Source organism: Dicentrarchus labrax, unplaced genomic scaffold, assembly GCF_905237075.1.
Source record: "Dicentrarchus labrax unplaced genomic scaffold, dlabrax2021, whole genome shotgun sequence".
Taxonomy (NCBI): domain Eukaryota; kingdom Metazoa; phylum Chordata; class Actinopteri; family Moronidae; genus Dicentrarchus; species Dicentrarchus labrax.
The window spans coordinates 23,631,807-23,658,327 of record NW_026136707.1 but is presented as its reverse complement, the minus strand read 5'-3'; the positions used below and the strand labels follow the sequence as shown (position 1 = coordinate 23,658,327).

General features: G+C 42.5%; 1 protein-coding gene across 7 annotated transcripts in view; it reads right to left on the bottom strand.

Moving 5' to 3' along the window:
• LOC127366381 (intermembrane lipid transfer protein VPS13B) overlaps nt 1–26,521 on the bottom strand; it is a 315,825-nt gene that overhangs the window by 36,296 nt on the left and 253,008 nt on the right. For all 7 annotated transcript variants that reach the window (XM_051405186.1, XM_051405181.1, XM_051405183.1 and 4 more), the window contains exons 42-46: nt 20,482–20,678; nt 18,585–18,766; nt 17,807–18,027; nt 17,562–17,693; nt 12,241–12,402 (exon numbers count right to left, since the gene is read on the bottom strand). In XM_051405186.1, the coding sequence (XP_051261146.1) occupies nt 12,241–12,402; nt 17,562–17,693; nt 17,807–18,027; nt 18,585–18,766; nt 20,482–20,678 (894 nt within the window). The remainder of the gene's footprint in view (nt 1–12,240; nt 12,403–17,561; nt 17,694–17,806; nt 18,028–18,584; nt 18,767–20,481; nt 20,679–26,521) is intronic.

Sequence of the window (26,521 nt, the reverse complement as noted above, 5' to 3'; positions counted from 1 at the left end):
TGAGAACATAATGACGCTTTGACATAGGTTTTCAAATCAAACAGTCTGCTGAAATTGTGACTAACCTAAACGTAACAAGGAACACCTGTCGACTAAACCAAATATCAGAGGGTCAGAATGATGACGTTAAGATCCACACAGATCATGTTAGGACTATGTATGGTTTTATCACAAGATTAGTACCACATGAAATTTTTGAAACTCCATCACCCACATTTCCCAGTTGCTATGGAAATTAAATGCAGAACCCAAACATGGGACTGACACATTCAGAAATGGTGTTAAGTTCTGAGAATTACCAACACCGCCCGTCTAAACTGTAAGGTTTATTTGGTGAGTCAATTAACTGACCAAATTCCATCATGGGTACGATGTCATGTCTACTTGCAGTTGCTTAATCCTGTCCCAAGAGAAAATAATTAGCAACAAAGTTTCCTGTAAAAGACAGTGAGATATCAGTCAGGCACAACCAAAGTAATGACTGTTAACTTCCTGGTAAACACAGTCATTACCTCATTCAAATAGCAAAAACTGTCTGCTTTCATAGTGTGGGTGTCAGACAACCATAAAGGGACAGAGAAACATACAGTTGGATAGACACAAAATCACTCGCCTTCTCACATGCATACACCAAACGCCCTCCAACCCCTGTCCTCCTGCAGACACAACGAGTCACTCTTGCCACTGTAACCACTATCCGTCTATTGTCCTCATGCAGGAATGTGCTTGGGCGCACATAACACAAATTAAGTGTCTGTCCGCAGTGGAGATGTAATCAGTGTTCCTGGACGCTGTAAAGACGGGCAGACAAAGCCGCAGCGGTTGTTGGTCGTCTACCCATTACTACCATTCCTTCATTCCATCTCACTCAGACTATAATAGGAGATTTGAGACTTGGAGACATGGAATCGAGGTATAAACAACACCAGTAGCTTTGCGCACTAGTTTCCATCACAGGCCTAAAGAGGCTGTAGCAGGTCTTAGATGGTTGATTACCACTCAATTTCACCCACATAAGCTAAATTAAACTTTATGAAGCTAGAAATGTTTTGAAATTTGAAATTGATATGAATTAAATTTTATATGAAAGGTTTAAAAATAGTCTGACAGGCTCTGTACTGCCCATCCTATTTAATGTCATCTGGCTGCAGATGAGAACAGAGGAATGTGGAACAGAGCCCTGTCTTGTCTGGTAAAACAACTTTGGGACCAGGGAGCTAGCTAGCCACCTAACAAATGAGAAACAGGTTTGTAGCCAGACAACAAAACAAAAGAATATGGATTACTTTGTCCTCTAGAAAGAATGAGTATGGGAAAGAAGAGAGAGGTAGACAAAGTTGAACTGCAGTGAGAGAGAAAAAAGAGCGTAAATGAGTTAAAGGGAGAACAGAGAGACACAACAGCATCCTTGCCAGGGCAGTGAGGGCTAACCCATGTAACATGAGGGAATTATGGTGGCTTTAACAGCTGTCTGCAATGCCTCTCTCCTCCGTGGCTCCCTCTCTCTGACAAAAGAAGCAAGGCAGTGCAACATCAAAGCCCAGATTTGCAAGTCTAAGAAGCGGTCAGAGAGCTGAAAGAAGGTACAGAGAGAAGGCATTGTGTGGGTCCGTGGTTGACAGAGGAGACGTTAAGAGGTTTATGCTTGACTAACACTGTTCCATAGTTCTCCCTCTGGTTTCTACCAAGGCATCTTAGACATCCAGGGCCTCAAGGGTTCCAGGAGACGCAGAAGCAGCAAGTGTTTGCACCAAATGAAGGGAGCTGACAAAAGGAGTACTGTATGAGAGGGGAGAGGTTTGTAAACCACATGGTGGGGGGATGAAGAAGTCAGTGGTCGAGGACCCTTGGAAGGACAGAGACCTTGTCTCAGTCTAAGACGCAAAAAACAAAAGCTTGCCCTGGGCTGTAGAAATAAAACACAAGGAAACGATTTTAACATCCTGCAAACATAAAGTATACTTCGTACATATACAGTAAAGACAGAGGCATACATAGTTTCAGCCAGGGCATGTTCAAACTAACATCACCCAAACATCCATCCTTTCTACTTGCTTATTTCTGTTCAAGGTCACATGACATTGTAGTCTATCCCAGCTTACACTGGGTGAACGGCAGGAAAACATCAGTCCACTGGAAGGGTGACACATACTGTTCATAAACACATTTGATTAGACAAATAAACAGACACACATACTGTGCATACAAGTGAGCAATAAGTGGTATGTTCTTGATCACAGACTGACTAGGCAACAGGAGACCTCAGTTACCCGTACCGTGACCACAATTAGAGTGCCTCTAAACTACCAGCAACTGTGGGCTGCAGTCTTACTCAGACAACGTGAACGCAACTGATGTCTCCAGTGGTTTGACAATGCAATGCATAGTGCAATGTAACACTTCACTACAGAGAGGATTGGTTCACTACAATGAAACCACAAGCTCTCCTGCTAAAGAACAAAATGTAGTATGGGTTAACCCCATACAGCTACCACTTACCACAGAGTGGTAGATTGTGTAATGAAACTGAAGCCCAGGAAAATGTAAAAAACATATGACCACAACACAGTCATAGACTAAAAAAAGTTTCTCCTGCCTCCAACTTGAGTGCCACTAAGACATTTGCATCAGTGTCTTGTGATACAGCTATTTATTTATTTTTTTCAGATTCTGATCATTAAATTGGCATTTTAATGTATGTGATGCTTAGAAAAAGGTACTCTGTACTGTATTTTTGAAATGCTTTCATGGTTGGATGAGCCATTATGAGGATAAGAGGAGACACCTGTCCTGTTCCTACTGTGGCCACGACGCCAAAATCATCATGCAGACCAGTGCTGTTCCTATGGGATTGGTTATCCAGCACTATGGGACTGTCCGTGGTGCTGAACCCAGGGCATCACCAATGGGACCACAACGCTCACTGATTCTTAATCTGCACCTCCCGGTTTTCTGATACGGGAGACAATCGAACAGTGGCCTGGTTAAGTCTGGCCAACACTAGGATTCAGCCTGATTTTAGCCACAAATTGGTTGACTTTTGGTGTGCAACTTGAGTTACTTTCGTTCAGCGTGGTCAGTTGATCTCAAAGGTTTTTAGTGTGTGTTAACACAAAGTAAAAAATCAATAAAAATGCAGTGTCTGCCCAGCTTAAGACAGTACGATGATAGACGCTGAACAAGTGCATCTTTTGGGGCAGCCGACTTGTCTCAAGGGATGAGCACTGGAGAGCTGGTTAGTGGAGGGAAGCTGGTTTGGTGCTTTGTGTGTGTCGTTCACTCTTTGGTCCGTTCTAAAAAACCTCTTACTGCGGGTAAAGTCATTTCATGTAAACGTGTATTAAAAAATCTAAATTAGCTACACTCATTCCAACTGCTGTACAACTGCACTCACTTACCAAACAGCTTTTGAAGAAGACTTGTCCTGGGGTCGCCTTTTCATTGACGTATCCAGGGCATTCTGGTTCATTTAACACAGTGGAAACACAAGGTAGAGCCTAAGCCTTATGGGTTCTTAATAGTTCAGGTTCTGAAAGGCTGCAGGTTAATGGTTGTTAAGTTCCTGTAGTGACAAAGACCTAACTGTGCCCCAGACTCACAGCCATGGGCAGGGGACGATGACCTGGATATTTTGACGTGGTGATTATATAGCGCTTTGTGCATTGAAGATGTCGAATAAACTGCCTGTTGTTGCTAGTCTTATCCTGGTGGATTGCATTGAAATGTCTACATTAATTGGAAAAACAGCATTTAGCAGTGCTGACAGCGTTGCAGATTTCAACCTCACTTATACTTGGATCACAAGTCCTTAATCAAGTATTGTTCAAGATTTCTTTTATGTGTTCTACCAAATAAAATGCAACTTGTGGGACATTTTGTGGGAAATTTCAATTCCTGAAAGGAAGAAAGACAAGTGTATTCAAAACACGGTGAGGCAAAATTTGTCGTTTTAAATTTACTTTGACTATACACCCTGAAGAGGTTGTTAAAAGAAAAGATACCAGCTATGTCAAAACATTAGACATCGGCCACAGTGAGGGACTTTATTCTGTAACTGACATCATAGTACAACATGGGTTTCTGAACTTGTTAAGACTGGGATCTCAATTGAATAAATCTGCTGTCACAATGTGGCCCAGGGTCATTAAAACATACCAACACTTTTGTCATGTGGAGACCAACCAGAAACAGTTCTGCTGCCCAAACAGGGTTGCAACCCGTGGTTTTAGACTCTTTGTTGTAGTTTCAAGGCCAAGGATTTGATGGAGAGGATGAAAACATATTTTTTAAACTGCTAACACATTGGCATGTTTAAAAAGATTTACATAGAAAAACAAATAGGAGATTCAAGCAGCTCAGCTCTCATCAACATGATAATTAAATTAATCTCCTCATGTCAGAGCGAGAGCTTCCTCTGGGACACACTACATAGGGAGTGGAATTACTCAAATATATACACACACACAGAGTCATGACAGACCAATGGCTCATCAGATATACAACATGGAATCAAAATACGATCTCATAATATGTCAGTAAGAGTGAGAAAACAAACTCTTCTAAAAGACTGGACTGAGTTTGGAGGGATGAGCAGGAATTAACTGTAGATGAAAAGAAAAAGCGGGTGGTGAAGGTGGAGACTTACTGTCCTCCCTGTATTTCTCATGAAAATCTTGGCTGTGGCAGCTGTGGTAGAAAGCTGGGGAATGTATTGTTTTAAAATGGTTGGACAAGGACCAAATGGTGGGTTGCAGAAAGATGGGAATGAGTCCCCAGAATATTCAGGAGTCATTGGTTTAAAAAAAAATTACTGGCTACATTATGTTGTTGAAACTTTCTCTTTGTCTTTGCAATATCAGGCAAACATGAGGTTCAGAACTCCTCAAAAAATATCCTATTAATCACTAATCAAGCCTACTCCCAACACGCACTACTGGGAGAAATAGTTTCAACCCTCCACTGATGGATACAAAGAATAAACACTAACAAACTGCAAGTGCCAATTTCTCAGAAACAAAAGCTTTAGCCTTAGCGCCTGTCCTCCCCAGTTATTATAATTTTTATTATTTTTATTTTTATTTCATTTAGAATTTTTGTTTTCAATTCAGTTTAGTTCCCAGAGTGGGTTTGCTTGTTTCAGTTTAGTTTTTTATCTTTCAAAATGTTTAGTTTTAGTTTTAGTTTTTATTAGTTTCAGTGTTATAAATATCAATTAAATTATAAACCTCAGGTAAATGTGAATCCTGTGGTCCAGGAAGACAACTTAAACATCCGGGGAACATGAAATTACCTGTGACCTTTAACGTCTAGGTGTTTTGAGCTATATGTAACTCCATGGGACAGATTATCTGTCCCATTAAGGCAGATAAATCCTAAGTGTACTGTATATTTGTCGAGTTGCCTTGAAAGAACAGCAACAGGTAAAGTGTCAAAATGCTGATGAAATTAATGGATGGAATAGAAACAAAATCCCACAAACAACATCACACAAATATTCATGCAAGTAAATTAACAGATAATTACGTACATACATATTCACTTCATAGTCATCCAAACATTATTTTTTACTGATTTGTTATGCTGCTCATCACAATATGGATACCAGGGTCAGCACTGCCTGATTAAAATATTATGTGGAGTAAATTACATTGTTTTCACCCTTTGTGTGACAATGTTAACTTACTAAAAGTAAGCCTTTAATCACTTTGATGAGAAATTAATGGAAAATATTTAGTTAAAGCCAAAATTATTTCATAAGACATAAATGCATATTAAACAAAGGTTTGGTCCTGAATCATATGTCATATCTCGCTTAAGTAGAAGCCAATAATCTTTAGTTTCACAGAACTGGTATTCTTCCTCTGGCCAGTGAGGTTGGCAGAAATATAGACTGATTCTCATTCTCTTTTATACTGTAAATACTATAATGATTTACGAACGGACATTTTCCCTGTCAATGAAGGTCTGAAGATCAGATGAAGAAAGTTGATTAAATAGTTTTTCTTTATTTTGAACTTTTTTGTAGTTCAATAATGTATACGTACCACTCTGAATCTGGCTTATATTCTTTCATTTATTCATTCATATGACTGAGTAAGAGTCCAGGACGCTGGTCTTAACTAATCCATCAGCCAGAGCTGCTAAATTTCAATTTAATATAGAGATCCTTTCACCTCTTTTTCCCCCTGAAACTGTATTTTTATTGTTGTATTATTTGACTGACTAAGAAGGGCCAAGTCAACACTCACCATGGACATTTATCATGTGACCTGGACCAGGAATGTGAATCGTGCATAGCTGAATAAGACTGTAACCGCGCCTGGTGATGACTGTTCTGTTTGTCTGAGGTTATCAGGAAGCCATGGTGATAATGATCCTCTCTCTCTAAGGACTGACTTAGTTTTTGAGCCACTGACTCACACACAATTTGTATCTTGTTGCCATAGACACAAAATGTTAAAATAATCAGTACATAGTGTATCTTTTTTTTAAATTTAATAATTCAAGGCAATGAAAAAGGCTTTGTCTTAATATCTTTTTGTATTCCACTAGTGTGTTGATTCAGAGGAAATGCCGAGACGAGATAAAGAGTGTGACAGTACGGGAAAAAATGACTGTACTATTAACACACTGATGAACTGTGTAATGTGTACTGGTTCATGTTACTACACATGTATGTGAGCTTAGACCTAAACCATCATCAAACTAGCTCAGTGAGTGGCCAATGTTTAACCTTTGCCAAATGATACAGTGCTCATCTACAAGTACATGTCAGTTTAAAAAAGTCGGCCTTCCTTCTAGACCTAACCCAGCTCTGAGGATAAACAACAGGAAAGTGTAGGATTTCTCCAGGGATCAAAATGGACAGCAGTCCCTTTCATCGGCTTCTCTCTCCCCCTCTCTCTGATCAGTCAGTGTGTGGGTAAACCTGAGTGGAGCTAATATCTCCCAAAGGGTCAGCCTAATCTACTGCAGTTAAAGCCACAATCTTGGATGAACGGCACAACTAAACCACTTCACTTGAGGGCAGTGTTTCTTAAACAATGGGTCAGGACGGTGAAATATGAAATCCTACTTGAGAAAATAACTGACACATTTTACGGATTAAATATACTTGTTTTGAATAATGAGCTGTAAAAGTTGAACCCTGCTGTAGGTTGAAAACAAGAACCCGCATCAGATTGACACAGCAAAGTGCTGGCAAGTAAGCAACAGGAGACACACACAATAATGCTCACATGAACAAGCACATAGTGTATACTGATGTATAAACGTTCTCTCACTTTCCTCCCTCTCTCTCTCTCTCACACACACACATACTCATACCAAATACCTCCCTGTCATGCCTGCTTCCAACAACACAGCCAATCTAACCGCAAACTAATAGTCCTGGGCTGCTATCTCCAGCACATTACCCCCGGGAACCACGCACACGCACACCAACACAACACTGACACACATATAGCAAGAGAGAGGGAGAGCTCTTCTGTAGAAGCCTGCTCCTAGAGTAAATTACAATTTATTCAAATTGTGAATATTCCTTGTAGGCACTTAAAAAGTCCTTCCCAAATCCAGGGGGCTTTTTACGCCCCTCTCCCTGCTAACCACACTAACCACAGGGATTTCCATCAGCTAGGCTGCATCCTGTACCAAGCACCCAGATATTTCAACCATCCACACCACACCACACGCCAGAGCCCTGAAAAACAGCAGGGCGGGGACAAAAAGTGTATTTGTGTGTGTGTGTGAGACAGATATAAACTGTACTAAATTATAAAGAGAGTGTGAAGTTTTACGTATGAACATCCTGGCATTTTTTTGATCAACGTATCAAAATATCTATCTGTATCCATCTCTCCCTCTAATGTTCTCTCTTATACAATATATATGAAATAAAATAATAAAACAGATAGAAATTGGGGAAATTGTGTGTGTTTATAAACTTCTTCACCTTGGCTGGTAACTGCTGGGGTGTGAAGGCATGCTGAGCCTGAAAGAGAGAGACTAGACTGTGAGGCCTGACAGACTCCAGGCCTTAGGAAACATTTTATCACAGTGTGTGTGTCTGTTGTGTGTGTGTGTGTGTGTGTGTGTGTGTGTGTCTGAGTGTGCACGGGTGGGTATGAATCTGATCAAGTGTTAGACCACAGCGGGCTCTTAGGACGTGACTGCCTCAATCGACCCTTTTAATGCATCTTACGGTTATGACTGACAGCAGAAACAGGGGGGTTTGAGAGAGTGGAAGGGAGATGGAGAGAAACAGAGGAGCAGTGAGAGTGAGTGTGACCTGAGCCAAGGTTCACGTTTCACTGCAAAAACACTCCACTTGAGCGTTCTTCTGAGAGAAGTGACAGATATTCAGAGGTATGTCAACATCATGGGAAGTGTACACTGGTTAAACCGCTCAGGATCACACACACACATTAAACACTCTTCTTTCACAAACGGACACACAAAGGCACACACACAGGAGATTGCAGGATTTGAAATATGCCTCCCTGTTTTAGTTCAAGCTGAAACAACAGCAGGCCTGTTTCATTGAGGAAGTTCTTTCCTCTCCTGACTCTTTCTAACTATGGACTCGCAAAAGCAGATTAAGATAGGATTAAAGTATTTAATGTACGATAATAAAGCATAGTTGGCAAATCTACTCACCTATACCTTCCTAAATGTGTTGCTAGTGCATCAGGAACAGAGAGAAATGGGGAAGATGGGAGGGTCAGCAAGATAGCGAGCAGACACATTTTTGGCTTCATCGCCACTGTAGAATTCTCTAAGCCAATCTGTGAGTGTTAAGAGCATGGCTCATCCTTTGCCCCTGCTTCCCTTTTTCCATGTCCTCCCGTTTTCTAAAGTAGGCCTGTACAGTATCCCCCTTGACAACTCCTTGCTACCCCCATTTTGACTCATATTTCCCTGTCCATTCAGCCTTCATCTCTTCTTCTTCTTCACTCCCACCATCTCTCTGCACCCCCCTCCTCTCAAGATGATATCATGTCCAGTAAGTTCTCAAGGGAGCAAGAGAAAGAAAGGGGGGACAGATTACTTTACAACAGCAAATTAGTAGCTCTGGCTTGTGTGTGTGTGTGTGTGTGTGTGTGTGAGAGAGAGAGAGTGTGTGTGCCTGGGGGACAGGTCAGCTGGGACACACACATCATACCAGAACCATGAGGACAGGCTGATGGCCTGCCTTCTCGACAGGCCCCAGGCCTCCCAGACAAGACAAGATTGGCCATGAACAACAGGGGTGGGGAATGAGTTCTTCTGTGTGTGTTGGATAAAACAGGGAAAAGGGGCAAAGTTGGGAAGTAGAGATAGATGAACCCTGGATAGAGTGATGACAATTATGGTCGTTTGATGGTTAAGAGGGCCAGGAAGGGGAAATAAAGGGAGGAGGAGCCATGACCTCATGTCAAGAGAGGACAGAGTCAAACCAGGGCTACTGATGGAGCAATGTGACCATGGATGATGTATGGGAGGTAAAAGGTGCACAAACAGAACTATATGAATCTAAAAGTGAGGGGACTGGCATGGCCAAAGAACACACCGGAACAAGCCAGATGTAGAGCAAGGCTCCTTGAGTAATTCAAGGCCACAATCCCAAATGAGAGGACAGCACTTACTGGGGTGTGACAGAGATAAAAAGGACAAAGTCGTCAGAGTCCAAGACAGAACAGGATAGCCAGGCGGAGGCCAGCAGCAGGACAAGCCAGACAGGGCTAATGAGCTCATCCAGCATGGTCGTAAACACCAGAACACAGGACTGTGCTCGGGGGATTGAGAAAAGGGACAAGGACAGCGCTGGGATGCGGTGTGCTGTTGTTGGAGAGTGTTAAGAGAAAGGCACAAAAGTCCAAGTGAGACCCCAAATCAGTGCGGAGGCCAGAGACTGTCCAGGTCTACTGATCTCATCGAGCTGATGGAGGTGAGGCATCAGGAATAAAGAGAGAACTGGACTGAGCCGACGTCAAGGGAATACTGCACAGCTACGTTTTCTAAACTATGGCTTAGGGTGTGTGGCCTGAAATTGGTTTTGGCCTGTGTTTGGTGGGTCCCTACAGTGCATAGCAAGAAAAGACACAGAATACTATGCACAGCATTAGCATATCCCCAGTATGAGTGAGCTAATTGCACTGAGGGTCCCAAGCTGAAAAGTGTTTACTGATGTACTTGGAGGGGTTATAGCATTGGGGAATGGGGAGGGGGATGAAGGGATGTGAAAAAGTGTGAAGGGAATAAGCCTTGGAGATCATTAAGAATGGAGCTCAGGCAACATGAGAAAACCTCAGGTCTGCTGGCTGGACCAGTGAGAGGACAGAGCAGACAGCTGACTAGACACAACTGTCATCACAGAGTTGAAGTCCATCATTCACAACAACCAGCCAGTGGCTGTTTGAAGGAACTGTGAACTGTTGTTTAACATGGTCATTCAAAGTGAAATGAAAGAGAAAATGGGAATTATGTAAATGATGAGTGGGTTTAGAGTGATGAAGGAAAAAGAAGGAGCTAATGGGAGAGGGTTAGGGTTTTAGAGATGAGGGAGGTTAGGACAGCAATGGGTGGTAGGAGATAGTTAAAAGTTTTGTAAATATACAATAGTAATACAGCGCAAATGGGCAGCCTGAAAGAGTCAAAGGGTTAATGCAGGATGGGACGTGAGGTTGGGAATATAACTGACAAATAGGCTAGAGGTCAGGGGTTAAGGGGAAGGTCTTGGGGTTGAAGTGGAGAGCAGGCTCACAGATAGAAAGAGGAAAGGTTGCTAGGGAGAGTGGGGAGGTCTGGGGAATGATGGCTTGTGGTGATCAGAGTTGTTTTAGACACTCCGAAGCATCATGGGACTCAAGCAAAACAGCACAACCACTTATACTCGTCCTGGAAACTGATTTGTAAGAGCTACAAAAACACAAGTGCAGGAACCAAGTAACCATTAAAGAAATACAACCCTTTCTCTTATCAGTGTCACTATTTTTATAACCCCGAGATGTAATTAGGAGTGTGTGCTACAATTTGCTGAGGCGGACACATTGGCAGGCATTTTATCGTCAAGCTCAATAAGTTAGCAGAGTGTTTTTGGCAAAGTTGCACTATTTCTTATTTATCTAGTTTCACAAATCATGTTCATCTTGAGAACCCATATTTCATATACCACAAACACATGATGGAATAACACATGACAGAACCATCTTGGAATCACATTCTTCATCTGTGATGACATTTGGCCCATTCGGACAATCTTTCTTCCAAAACATCCTTGAATATGCAGAGGTCATTTTGACTCCTAAAATGAGATGTGGTATTCGCTGTGCTGATATGCCAGATTGCCACTCTCCAAGTGTGTGTGTGTGTGTGTGTGTGTGTGTGTGTGTGTGTGTGTGTGTGTGTGTGTGCGCGCACGTGCGCGCATGTGCGTGTGCGTGTGTAGGCGAGAGTGAGGTAAGAGCACAGATTAACCATGGTCGATGATTAATACAACTTGACTTACTGACTTACTGCGAGCAATTATGGCCATGTCTTTTCTCAAGCTTGACTTTCTCACACTCGCAGTGGAACACATGGGGGTCCTGAAACATGTGCGCACCAAACACACACACATATGCCACAGATCGCCAGCCCACCCTCCGCTCAACCTCAAAACCACAAAGGGTTAAATATAATCAATCTTCTTTAACAATGCTGTCAGGGCACAGTCTGAGAGCTCTGTCAGAAACATACAGATAGAGGCTGCATGTTGATGACAGCGTGTCCAGTGTGTGTGTGTGTGTGTGTGTGTGTGTGTGTGTGTGTGTGTGTGTGTGTGTGTGTGTATACCTCTGTGAGCTCGCAGACATCATTTGTAGGCTCAAGATAATGAGAATGAATTTGTATGTGTAAGCCATTCTTTATACATTGGTAAGTGTGTGTGAGCACATGCAATACACTAGTTCAGTGTGTGTGCAAGGTTATGTAGGTACCATCTGTGTATTATGTTTCTATGTCTGAACTGCTGGTGCCAATACGATGTTAACATTTTGGTCTGTATATATAAATGTGTGGGTATGTCTGTATATATGTTCCATGTACATATATTGAGGGTGCATTGATGTCTTTCTGAATATACTGTGCATTGGTGAAGGTTCTGTGAGTATGAGGATGCATTTGTGTGTATATCTACTCAAAACTCCAACCAAAACCACTGGGATGGGGGCAATCGGATATTTACCAGCACCTGGGCTATGTATGTGTGTGTGTGCACGCTACCTGAGGGGACTTGTGGGATCTCCAGCTGTACTGGTGGCTGTGGAGACTGGCCAGCAGCACGTTCTCATCTGTGTCCACTTGGCCAAAGCGCAGCATCTCGTGGGTGTCGTTACAGATCACATAGTGGCTGTAGACCAGCTCCTCGGCCTCTGGGTTCCCATTCTGAGAGAAAACAGGGGGGTGAGGGGTTGAAGTAGGAGTTAGTGGTGGATGGATGGGTTAAAAGAAGGAGAAAGAAAAGGGGTGACATGAGAAAGAGAGCTTGTGAATAAAAGAGTAAGCAAATACTTCCAGGTGTGTATGTTTATGGTGGGTGTATAATGTACAGTATGTGCATAAGCACATATGCAGGTGTCAACCATGTATGTATTCTCGATCTTAAAATGCAGATCTTAGTGGTGCAGCTGTCAGCCAGTAGGAGAAAGACATGAGTGATATCATCCATGGGAGCAACACAAGCTCAACAAGGGAGTGAATCATATCCCAGCCTGACAGCTATCCAGGCTAAAGCAGCTCAGACTGGGCTTCGGGGCCAAATCTGACCCCTGGTCCCACATTAAACCTCCAGGAGGCCGCTCTCTTTAGCAGAATCTTTTTCACATCCTTCTTTGGGCAGCTAAATGTTGGTCATTGGTGAGATAAACAGGCTTGGAGATGTCACTCATTTCAAATGGCAACTCCATTTGTGTGTGTTTTTTCCTAACATTTTCTCAATGCTTGGAAAAAAGTGGGCCTTCAAGTAGGCATTCCTGTTAGTAAGAGTCATCAATATATTGTGGTTTGTTAGGAGAAAACAATATGGTGGAGTCTGGCCCACCTACAGCAATGGGTCAATGAGCGAGCCTCACAGAAAACTCAAGTCATGCGAGTCCTGCAGGGATGCTGTCCACTCTTACGTCACCTTGCATGCAAGAGCGAAGAGCTCACTGGCCTGCTATTGAAAACACTGGTTTAACAGGGAGAGGGGAGTGTGTCAAGCCTCCTGCATACAGGAATTCAAGTACACAATTTCAAAACAGCGCATAGTGTGCATGTGAGTTGGATAGAGAGTGTGTGGGTGCAAGCGTATGTGTAAGTTTTACTTGAGCTCCTTCCAAAGGCTCTTAGGCCCTGATGGGATCTCTCCTGCACACCCCTCCCTGACTCTTGACGCACATGACTGTGGTTCAGACAGCTTCTCAATAACTACTCAACTATCCCAACAAAGAGGGACCCAAGCCCGCTGTGTACTTTTAAATGGCTGGGGGGGGTTGATGGTTGATGGTTAAAAGAGGCTGGCAGTAAAAGCTCAGAGTTTGACTGCCAAGCACGTTCAGGGTCCTGGGGTTGTTGATACTATTGAAAACGGATGGGAAAGTTTACACCATTAAAAAGAACACTTGATGATAGATGTGTGAGAGAGAGGTAGAGAGAGCAAAATATAGATGGGACAGCTGCGACGGTGGGTTCAATCCATTCCAGTTTTATAGCGGAACACTATCTGTGCTCCCTTTCGAATCTGACACTGCGATTTACAAACTTCCTGCTGCCATCTTAAGATGCCATTGCTAAGCCCGCTCTTTGATGGTATCGTCTTTCCGCTCGGATTCATGAGGCAACATGATACACACATCAGAAAAGCTTCCTGCAGTAATCATAATCACTCCCTGTCTATCCAGGGATTTTAAGTGGACAAATATTAAGACAAAGATATTTAAACAGTCAACACATCTTCCTTGTTAAAGAGCACAAGATGACAGCTTCTTCTTCAGACACAGTCCTACCAGGAATCAAAGTATCCATTTCGCTAATCCACCCAGATACTATTACTTTAGTTTTCAGAGTCTAGCCCAGATCTGCATGGCAGAGTGGCACATGTATAAATGGCAAGGTACAGTAAAATGTCTGGAAAACAGATTGTAAATAATGACACCCACTCAAGAGAAACACTCATGAAACATGACACTATGGGGGAGATAGTGAAACCTGTAAAAGGGACATGATGAAACAATAATCAGATCTAAGATCACCTATATATTCCTCTATAGATGACCCTCGCCCACACATCTGCTACAAACAGGAACCTGATCTCGCTATCACTTTCTTTCCGGTTGCAAAGGAAAGCAGAGAATCATTCAAACATGGGAGGGACAAGGGGAAAAAAAAAAAAAGGAGGAAAATTCCTGTTGTCTCAATTGCACATGTAACAGCCTGTGAACGTTCTGTGAGAAAGCGGAGTGTGTAAATACTACTGGGCTTTTGTGTGGCTTTCCACGAAAGCCACTTCCCTGGGGTTAGGGGCTGGGGGGAGTAAAGATTGAAAGTGGGGCTGGGGACTGAGGATTGAGAATGGAGGCATGGGCCCTGAGGTTAGAATGGAGGGGGGCTGAGGTTGGGGCCACATGGGGCTATCAAGCAAAGGAGAAAAGGCAAAAAAAAAAACATTCTATATTAATTTCTGAACTAAAAAAAACTCTAGAAACTGTAGTTCTACTCCACTGTTTTTTCAGTTTTACATATAAAAGCACAATTGTAGCTTAATTTGATCTCAGTCTGGCTAACATCAGAACTGCACTGCAGTAGAGCGTAAGGAAGAGGAGGTGAACCTGCTGGCTTATGTACATGCAGTATTATCATAGATTAATTATACAGTACATTCTGTATATTAATGAGAAACCATTAGGCATGTGTACTGATGACTGCCAGAAAAATCCTTGTGATGTTATCATGGATCCAAGAGCGGTCCACGTTACCATGACTACAGCTGTATATCACAACGCATTACGGCAAATATGAGAATAAATTACAACCATATACCAAGAAGTGTCTTTTATTTCTATTTATTGCTATGCATCTGGAAGTGCTCCAGCTGTTCTGGTTGTGGTGGTCTGGTATGACCATGCCTGGGTTGTGAGGTTTCAATTGTGTGGTAGTTGAGGAATCTTCTCCACGGTTCAATGCCGACCCTACACGCCACATCACAACAGGCCTGACTGCCAGCCTTGACACCAGGAAACATGAAAATCACTGAAACAATTACACAAGTTAGGATACATCCTTCTGTTGCGGAAGGACAAAGCCTGTTAGCATTTCCAACTGCTTCTGATTACGTTTTCAATTAGGATCAAGTTCTTCTATGCATGGACAATGTGTGCATATGTGTGTCTGGAATGTAAGCCTCTATCAGATCAAAGATATGTTTTAGCTTAACTGGGCGGTCCGTTATAGCGTACATCCATCCCTATAGTGCACCACACCACTAGGCAGCTAGTGCTTAATCGCACCCATACAAGGTTTTCCCACCATGTACAAGATTTTGTTTCAGTGAAAACCCCAAAAAGGGAAACAATATTCCACGATCGAAGTGTTCACAACTTTCTCTGAAGTGGATCACATATTTAAGAGGAGCTAAAGAATCTGCCTTTTGTATTTGACCTCTCTCTACCCCTTACCCCAGAACTACCATACCCACATGCAGCACATTTGCCTTATAATTATGGTGTGTTTTTCCCTTGTGTTCAGCAAAGTGGTGAAGGCTGGAGGTAGTTAAAAGGTTCTCTACAAGTTACAAGGCTGCTGCTGTTTAGACCAATCAAGACAATACAGCAGGCTTAATCATTTTATGAATCAATCCCATACCAGTGAACATGTAAATGCAGCCTTCAGGGTTTGTGTTCGAGAGTATGTCTGTCTTGAATGTGTAGTGTACAAGTTAAGAAGGGCATTCTGTGTGCGTGTATGAGAACTGTATGCCTCTATTTTGGGTCTCAAGATACTGGCAAAGATGCCATTCAAAAAGCCAAACATATCACCCAATCAGTATCAGAAAAGCCTTGGAAAAGAGCATACGACCAACTAATAACCTAACTAATCATGCTTGGCATGTTGGGTAAAGCCCACCATGGATACCAGCATGTCCAAAACACTCCAGTAAAGCTGCAATATGACCATTCATTACAACACCACCAACGCTCTAAAGTCTTATTTATGGCTAAATTAACCAGCAGAAATAGGGAACATTCACTAGCATGCGCTACATGATGCAATGATGAAGCCAAGGGTCAATTATGACCCATCATCCAACACGGTCGGTTAAGAGCTTTTGATGAGTCAATGATGCCACTGGGTGAAAACAAAGGTATTAAACAGTGAGCCAGAACAATCATTTTATAGTAGATTTTCTATACAGCCTGTTTAGTTTTATTTTTCACAGGTAAAAGACCACAGCTGTTCCTAGAATAACACAAGCTATTATTTCTCTCACCTGGCAGTGAGAGTCTGTATGCATGTAAAACCATGAGAGTACCTCACGTCTCCAGAGGCCAGTATATGAGTCAGCACAGCCACAGCTGAGCCGAGCAGAGCCATGATAGGGCATACAAAGCCAGAGAGGCCAGTGTGTGTGTGTGTGTATGTGTGTTTAGTTATGTGTGTGTGTGTGTGTGTGTGTGTGTGTGTGTGTGTGTGTGTGTGTGTGCAGTAGACAAGTTGGTGGAGGACTAGGGCCAGATGAAGTCTTGGCAGGTGTCACCACTCAAATTTTACCGTGTTTTCATGGGCATCACTTCACACACAAATATCCTGGCTACCAGAGTCAGCGCTGAGAGCTGAGAACTGAGAGATGACGAGGACCATAGGACTAGAAGCCCAAGAACAGACACACTGTAGCCTCTTAGTCAGAGTTTACAGCAAACTGAAAGGCAGTTCCATCCTGCACATTTTATTACCACTGGCATACAACCGAAACCATTCTCATGAAATCCACTTTGTTGTGAGTTTGTTTAGCTGATACTCCATCTGGGACAAAAGACCGTCCTTCAGCATATTCTCTAAATGTAAATACATGTTTTACGGATTTCTCTATATATTTACTAGCCACTTGCTCCAAATATACTGTAATAGCTGTATGCAAGTGTTAGCGATCAAACAACAGGCCAATTCTCTTGTTACCTTAAATGTCTGAATGTATCCCACTATTTAAATGTACAAGTGAACAAGTCATCCTCCAATATTTTACAACCAAAGCGACCACATCACTGATTACTTTCAAATGTGCTTCCTCACGCAACAGTGTAAAGTTGCTTGAGATTGAATTTGAATATTTTTGTGTCAACTTTTTTTTTTTTTTTTTTTAGCTGTAAGTGGGAAAAAAAAAAAAAGAAATTGACGAACAATCTCAGCATTCAGTACCCCAAACGTGCTCCATTATTCTAAAGCTCTGAAAGCAATATCAATAATCTATGATTAACAGTTCATAGAGCTTATACTTTATTATTGTATTCTTTGAAGCATGGTTAAATATAAAGTGTGTTGCATTTCCTACAGTCATAACTCTCTGTTACCTGTTGCCAGCTGTGCAGGGCAGTGTCCACAGTGTGTATGGCATATTGGCTGATACTGAGGAACACCGGGTCCACAAACACATTCACATCCAAAGTGGTGTTCTGGGGGCAACAGGTGGCTGTAGCCTGGCCCTGAAACACAATAAGTTAAATTCTTAATGAACTTTTTTTTAAATTCTCTGATCAGTGCTTTGAATCAGAATATCTACTCAGACATTAAACCAATACAAATAGCTGAGCCCTACCTGTAGTACACAAGGCTGGAGGAGCTGAAGGTGTGTTAGGTTTCGGTACTCCAGCAGCTTGCAGTCGAGATGGGTAGAAAAGCTGAACTCCTGACAGTGACGTGGTCCATTGCTCCACTGTCGTAGGAAGACCCGTGGCTCCCGAGCACCAATCACCATGAACTCCTGCTCTTGAGGTAACTTCCTGTCTGGCAGGAAGGGACGGAGTTGTCGAGATGGAACTGGAGGCGTAAGACACAGCATCCGTAATTACAGAGTGGACTTTGAGACATATATAATAAAAACATGACACAACTATCAAAATTCCTAATTATACTAAACTTCTTTAGAATAAATAGGAATAGCCATATTTGCATCTGGGACTATGGGTCTGAGTCAAGTCAAGTCATACAAAAATGAAATACATAGTTCCAGAGAAGACAAGTAATGCATTACCTCATTAGAGCTGTGAGCTGTTTTTTAACATCCTCACTGGACTAAGATGATCAAATACACTATAATAGATCACTATAGATTATTACCACAGTTTCAAGGTGAACCACTCAATGAACATTAACTGTAGTTGATGATGCTGAATGTAAGGTAATTAAAGGCTGATGACTCACTGACTACTTTCTGCCATCATGAGCTGCCAAAAAACACGAGGTAACGAAGGCAGAACATTTTCTCCACTAATAAACTAAACAGACAATTTAAAGTCATGTTGTTAAACAACTAAACTACAATCCCTTCTATTAAACCTACTACCTAATACTTTGTACTGTATACTGTATTCTACCTGTGCCCAGCTGTTCTAGGTGGTGGCAGAGGTGAACATCCAGCTGTGCTAGCTGTAGTGACACACCCAGGGAGGGAACAAACCAGGGTGCAAAGCAGGAGTCCACACGGGTGCAGGCTGCCAAGGCCATCGGAGATACCAACTGATCGCAGGGCAGCTGGGATCCACACTCACTATCCGAACTGGAGGGAAGAGGAGATACAGCCACATATTAACAGTTGCAGTGGTATTTTCTGACTGTGAAAAACACAAAAAAAGTGCAAAGAAATTAAGTATTAACAGAAGGCCCTTTGTAAATATTAAATTATTTCATATGGAAATAATAATGAGAAATATACAACTGTGATTCAGCATTTGACAGCTTTACGGGAAAAACTAGAAAACGGTTATTGATTTTCAATCAAACTTTGTTTTGTAATATCAAAAGCATAGACACAGCTGTGGAATATTGGCCAAAAGAAATCTACTCGCTAATTAAAATAGCCTGACTCGTATTTGTAGCTGAATGCTTTTGTCTCTTGCCCAGCGAGTCAAAAATTGTGTGACATCCTCGTCAGAAATCTACAGTGAGACAAATGCTACAATTATTCAGTCAAAAAGGAATGAAAAGAGACAACAATGTGGAGAGGGCCCCCTCACTGTCCGAGGCTGAGTTTAGGAACATTATTACTGCCGCAGTTTCCAGGAGAACCTCTCCATGGACATTAATTGCATGTCATGGTTGATGATGTTGAATGGAAGGTAATTGAAGTGAATGACCATTTGCTCTGTAATTTGCTGCTACCATGATCCACCATAAAAACTCCAGCAGGAAACGCTCAAGACCTGAAAAACGCTGGTGCAGCAGAGTGCTCCTTAAAAAGATAAGCATCATATGTTGACAATTTTCATTACTTCCAGTTGGCAGGGCAGCCAAGTTATTTTTCTGGTGGAAACTAAAGTAAGGCAGATGAAACGAGCAACTAAGGAAAGGGGAATCAATTTTGATCAAAAAAGACAAATATTTTAAACATAAAGGAAATGTAGTGTTTGGAGTATGATTGTAATGAAACACAGATGTATATTTTGCTTTACACTGTATCTGGTACAGTAGAGTTTTTTCTCTGTTTCTTCTCTTACATGTTTTCTTATTCCTCCCTTTCTGCTCCTCTGGAGCTCTCTAAGCCACACAGAATGTGGGCTTGGCAATTCTCTTCCACTAAAAGTTCCCTAAATCCCGAGAGGAAGTAAAAAATGGGGGAGAGAGAAAAAGAGAGAGAGTAAATTAAGATGAAGAAGGAATGAGAAAAAGACAGAAAGAAATGAAAAATGGGTGAAGCCCAGAAGATGTAACAGGATGCCGGGTGAGACATGAGAGAGATGAAGGAAGGAAGCAGTGGTAGCGAGAAGAAGGGAGTGAAAGCATGCTCTTTGAGGTGTTACAGTGCTTGGCAGGCCCAGACCAACCCATCCCATCCCAGCCCAACCCAGGCCAGGCCAGGCCTAAGAACTTATGAGCCAACCCAAAGGGGGCTTTACTCCTCTTGCTTCCCATGAGCTTCCCCTCGATTAGATACACTCAAGGTAAGCAGGAAGGAATCCGGATGGGCCCTGACAGGCACTTGGTGTGCTGGGAAATCTCATTAGGCTGATCTGAACGCCTTCCAAGCCCGCTCCCTGCTCCTGCACACCAGATGTGGGGCGAGGGACACATTGCTAGCTCTTTGTGCTCGGCGGCCTGGGTGCGCTCTCTCTCTGCTCTCCCTTGCACAGGACGGCACACATACTGTAGACCCCCACACTCTCTTCTACAACAAGCTCGGGTGCACAGGCATGTGTAGTACACCTATACCCACCTACAATCAAAAAGGAATCGTATAAAATAAAGACCATAGTACATAAAATATAGGTTTTTCACCTCTGCTCATCTCCTCCCTCTCCGTTATTATTGAGTACTATCCTCCACAGGTCTGAGGCCACCAGCTCCTTCTGCTGGTCGGTGAGGCTGAGGCTGGGCAGCTGCAGCTGGCAGGCACTGCTCTCTGAAAGGCTGAACTCCCGAAATGGAACAAAGGCCTGCTGGAGCTCGTCCCAATACTCTAGGCTGCAAGGTACCTGGAAGGAGAGACACAGAAAAACAACATACATATGTAACCCCCAAATGAGTATTTTATTTAGGTTTTTATGCATCCTCTCTATCTGTCTTAGGGGAAGTAGCACTGTAAGTAGTGTCCTTCAACTCAGATTCTGCTGTTCTGCTTTGAACATTATAAGAACTCCCAAAAAATAATTCTTTCATATAATATTTTTTAAAACTAAAATGATAAAGGCCTCTTTTCACTCTTACAACATGATTATGAAAAATGTACCCGTAAGGTTAATGACTGCATAGAAGGAAAATAAAAGTCTAAAAGTTTATTGCAATTTATTGTGGAGCAGCTTTTTTTTCATTTGCTGAGAAAACACAGTAGGAAAAATGTCAAATGAGGATAACACCTCGTCCCATTAATCCTCATGCAATATCTGTGGGTCAAACAAACCCTCTACTCCCTCATACATAGTCAAAGGGCTTAATGGCTAAATTCCAGTATGTACTTCTATCACCATTATTACTTCCTTTCTATTTTCTATACAGCCAGCTGCCAACAACCACTGAACACAGACTGAAAATGATCACAGATATTTGATTTCTCTCCTGTAGAGTTTGGAAATGTGAAGGAATGGCTCTCAGACTCTCTATGCGGACCCAAAGACGCTGCATAACCAAATGTGCTTCTTTGCATCCCTTTGGGTTGCCTTACAGGGGTACACTGAGCTCTACAACTACTGAAATACTAGCTCAAATAGTTGCTGTTGCTGTTACTGTTACTACTCATCAGCAACAGGCCAGAGGATGTCTTTATGTATGGCTTTGCTGTAGAAATGATACTGGTTTCTACCAATGGATCCGACGTTCATTGCTTATGGTGATGGCTTTGCTCCATCAGATGACAGAAGCTGTTTTTATATCCCCCACTTACACTCCTCTACAGATAGAAAGCAGTGATGTCTTACGATTGTGTCCCTCAGCTGTTCATCACTTTAACTTCAGTCCAAACAAACAGACTATTGTAACCTCCTCAGTGTAACCCTGATTACTCATCACCAGTAGGATTAGTGTAAGGCTTTGTTATTGCACAACAGGTACTACTTCAGCCCTGTGGATCCCCCAGTTACACATTAAGTATTAAGCAACTTCAGTGGTCTGCTAATCATCAAGCATTGATACTTTACTGACCCTTTAAGGACAGGGGGAATCCCTGCCTGGAAGAAGGAATGAACAAGTGATTTTTATGTCTGTATTACAACCTTGAATTTTACTCACTTCAGACATACCAATCTTTAATTTCTCGCCTCGGTGGAAAAAACGACAACACTTTGACCGCAGACCTCCAACGCAGCAAGATGACAACTCGTATCCATAACAACACTGCAGGACCACAGCATAACTAAACACCAGGCAACTGTGCGCTACAAGACAGCCATTAGCATTGAAGTCCTGGAGCTGTTTCTCAGACTGAATAACAATCAGGTTAAATGAGTGTTCTCACATTATGTGATGACTGGTAGGCCTCCATTCATTCCTCTCAGATTGTGCCAAAATTAGCATAAATGTGTCTGGTGCTCCTGTGTGAACTAAACCAGGTTCTCATGTTCCCTCGACCACCTGCACAACTCAGCTGCTGATGGATCAGTGGTGGCAGGGAGCTCTTAGCAGCACACCTGAAGGATGCCAGGCAGTAAGATGTGTGTGTGTGTGTGTGTGTGTGTGTGTGTGTGTGTGTGCGTCTGTGTGTGTGTGTGTGTGTGTGTGTGTGTGTGTGTGTGTGTGTGTGTGTGCGTCTGTGTGTGTGTGTGTGTGTGTGTGTGTGTGTGTGCGTGTGTGTGTGTGTGTGTGTGTGTGTGTGTGTGTGCTGCATATGGGTGAGCGAGTGCATTTGTCTTGGCACATGTGTCTGTGACAATCCAATTGTTTACCAGAGGTACAAAGCTCCCTGGACAATTACCAAACTCATGGAGCTGTCAACAAGTTGGTATGTGTGTGTATGAATGTGTGTGTGTGTGTGTGTGTGTGTGTGTGTGTGTGTGTGTGTGTGGGAGGCTGTACTGTTATGGAGGAATGCATGAGGTAACTGTAGCTTACATCATGTATAAAATGCCACACAGGTCTTCCTGGAATCAACTTTTCATAATTGTACCTGACAGAGTGGTGCACCCGCAACCCCAACACTGAGCCACCGGAGCGGAAACTCACTGAATCTCAGAGAATTCCCAGAACCGTGCTGCTAAAACACCGAGGGTGTTTTTTTTTCACCTGTGATATTCTATACACATGACGGCATACAGAAATGAATATGTGAGCTACATATATGGTACAGTGGAATACATTTGCATGGTTGAATTTGCGTCATGTTCCCTCTGACTTGTAGGCCTGGCCTTGGAGGAGAGTGGAGATGAAATTGATAATCAGTTAAAAAAATGTTGCAGGATCATGGAAAAAGAAAGAAAAAAGTGAAATACATTTTTATGTTGAGTTGGACGTCTGGCACTGGCTTTTGGGAGGAGGAGGCACCTGTGTATATGTCAGATGAATTGTGTATATGTGTTCAAGAGAAAGTCTATGTATAATTGTACATATGAAAGACAATATGCGTGTATATACATGTGTATACACAGGTGTGCGTATGTATGTGAGTGTGTGATACAGTCTGGGCAGTGTCAGTTTCCGCTGCCTGATTGTGTGTGTACCTTATCTGATAAACAACATGTAACCCTGAATAGCTGACATTCCCTTGGCTGGATGAGTCCAATCTGTATTTTTTTTTTTTTTTTCAAGCGCTCGACAAAGTAGGCCTGGCAGCTAGACCTCAGGGCAAAATATCAAGCTGAAGGGTTATCTTAAATATTATCTTAATTTCTGAGTCAAGGTTCCATTTTGGAGGTTTTTCAAAACTTTTAAATTAGTTTAAATATTCAAACCTATTTACAAATATATTTACATCCAGGACTGTTGGCAGCATTGTGTATACACAGATCTGATTTCAATCCCTGTCACCCACCTCTGTTTCTGCCAAACCGCAAACTACGATTCTGCATGGATTTACTTTTCTTGGATTGATTGACCAATCATAGTCTCTCGAAAAAACTGAAGGCAGGCGAACTAGAGAAAACACACAAAATACAGGAAAGCTTTCAATTTCCATGATCAACTTAGGTGTGATGACTGCTAAAGTTTGAATATGTCTCAGCAACTGAAGACTCCCCGAGCTCCCTCTGAGGCTGTGGCGGCTGACATCCACAGCCTTGTCTGCCATTACTTTTATTAACAATATCAACACTGCTATTAGGTCTTCTGTTATTTCACTGATGCCTACATGTCTAAAAATTCCACTGCTAGCTACCTCTTATCAGCAAGCAGACAAATTGAATTGACATCGGCTGAGCAAATGTTTACTCAGGAGATGTAATGAAAATTGTTCTGAAAATGACTCCCGCTGTGCTGTCTCAGGTGGGCTAATATACGTTAACATTAATCAGTGTGGAAAATCAGGAATAAGCCCATGCTGAGATCTTCACGCTCAGCTTTTTTTTCGTTTTTCCTCTGTAATGCCAAACTTTTCAAAAAGGGGAACTGGAGTTTTGGTGGATGAGGTGTAAAAACTCCAGATCAAATTAACCACATGGACAGTCTTTTATTTTTATAGTGCATTAGCTGTGACTAATGCAGGTCTGCTTGAGCGCTGTCCCACTAAAATAATAGTTATCTTGGCGAAAATACACTCTCACTCTTTCTGGTTCAATGTGTCGCTCTGAAGTCAAATAACCCACTGACTCCCCCCAGATTCTAACTCCCTACAAAAGGTTGCATTCTTTCACTGATTGGAGAAAAAAGCGTGCATCAATAAAAAATGGTGTGCGCCGTTGAAGTGAAGCTGATGGTGGACCTGTGTTTCTCATAATAACGACAATGACAGAAACAACAGCTGCAGCAGTGGTTGTGGCTGAAGGTTGCCAGTTCATCTCAGGCCACAGAGGCTTAATGATATCGGTCGCAGGCCAGCAGGGCTGTGATGGCAGTGCAGAGCTCTGCTGGTACATGAAAGGCTATCCCACAGTGCCATGCACGAAAGCAACAGCAGGGGAGCAGATGGTGTTATGTTGTCTGAAGAAAGCAGAGCGATTTGGGCAACTGCCCAAACAGAGTGGATGATTTTATACATTTGCATTTTAAGAAACGCTAGCATTGGTAGAAGGTGAATGTGAATGTGTATGACAACAGAATGAGTTACATTTGGTTGACTACATGCTAAAGGCTCAACCCAGTCTCCTCCTCCTGCAGCTCCCCTGATCTGAGGTCAGGCTGAATCATAGCTCCTGTGTTTACTCCCTGTTTCTCAGGCTTCAGAACCCCACAGAGAGGCAGAAGGAGGGGAAGACAAACGAGAGGGATGGAAAAAGAGCAGTATGGACACCTGCTTATGATTCAGAGAACTGGACCACACTGTGGTGAGAAGGTGAGAATGAGTCACCTTCCTCTCTCCTCCTATCCCTTCATCACTTGGGCCCTCTACAGGTGGGAACCTGTGGATGCTCCTCCAGGGATTTGTTGTTTTTTTTCCCCCATCCTACCATCACTCTGACACCGCTCCCCTTCTAATGTACGTAAAAACAGCGCAGAAAGCAATTTGACTTTGAGTAATGGAAGGAGGTTTGAATTCCCCTCCGAGATACTGGAACCAGTTGGGAAACCACAACTATTTAAATGCAGGAAATCTTGATTTTATAAAATGTTAATATGATCTGCTCTGGGGACAAGCAAGCAGAATGGCTCAGAAAAAGAACCCCCCTACCTTCATCTATTCAGTGGTGTGTGGTGTGTGTGTGTGTGTGCGTGCGTGTGTGTGTGTGTGTGTGTGTGCGTGCGTGTGTGTGTGCGTGTGTATGTGTGTGTGTGTGTGTGTGTGTGTGTGGGGGGGGTGGTGACAAAAGGAAGGAGAAGAAAGAGAAGAGGAGGAGAGGAAATGGAGAAAATGTGGACCCACTTTAATTTTGTTCACTTCACAGAATCACCCTCCACCTGCTGGTGAACAGCCTTGAATTGGAAAAAACATTACAGGCTAAATGATAGAGAGGAATGACAAGACAGCTCAATGCTAAATATCACTCTCTCTTTTCTCCATATTTCTTTTTCTTTCCCTATGCCTCTCACTTTCCATTTCTCAAAATCTATCAGCCTCCATCTCCGTGTGGCCACATGGTAATTTTAGAGGCCTGAGAAATTATGACTGCCTTCTCTCTCTTTCCTGCTCCCTCTCTCTCTCTGCACAGTCTAGATGTAAAGTAAATGAAATGAAGTAAATTAAAATTCCTTTGGAACAGAAACTGAGCCATTACTGTTTTTTGGATTTTTATGGCTGCATTTCCGTTCTCTGTAGCTGGACTTTCCTTTCTGGTCTTGGGAGAAAAAAAAAACAATTAATTGACTCTTATGGAGTCCTGTAGAAAGTAAAGCATAACCGCTGTCTGCCAGAGGCTGAAATCAATTAAATCTGGGATCACAATGACTCTGGCTGATGACCAAAAGGGCCTGTTAAAATAACCCCCAACAACCGAACCCCTTGCCTCACACACAACTGCCGTAATGCTAAGCGAGTGTTTGTACGAAAAAATGAGCTAAGAAGGACTGTGCAACATATCAGTAAACGGATCCAATGTCTTATAATTACTTTACAATCACTCCTTTCAAAAAGTCCATGATACACGATACTGTTTTTTAGCAGTGTTGACAAAATGCATCAGGGTAGCTTTCAACAATGGACTTAAACCAGTTTAACATCTACACTTCCTAAGTGATGTTTTTCATTAATGTTACCAACAATACCTCTGTTAACATGTCCACCGCTATAGCCGTCCAAGTG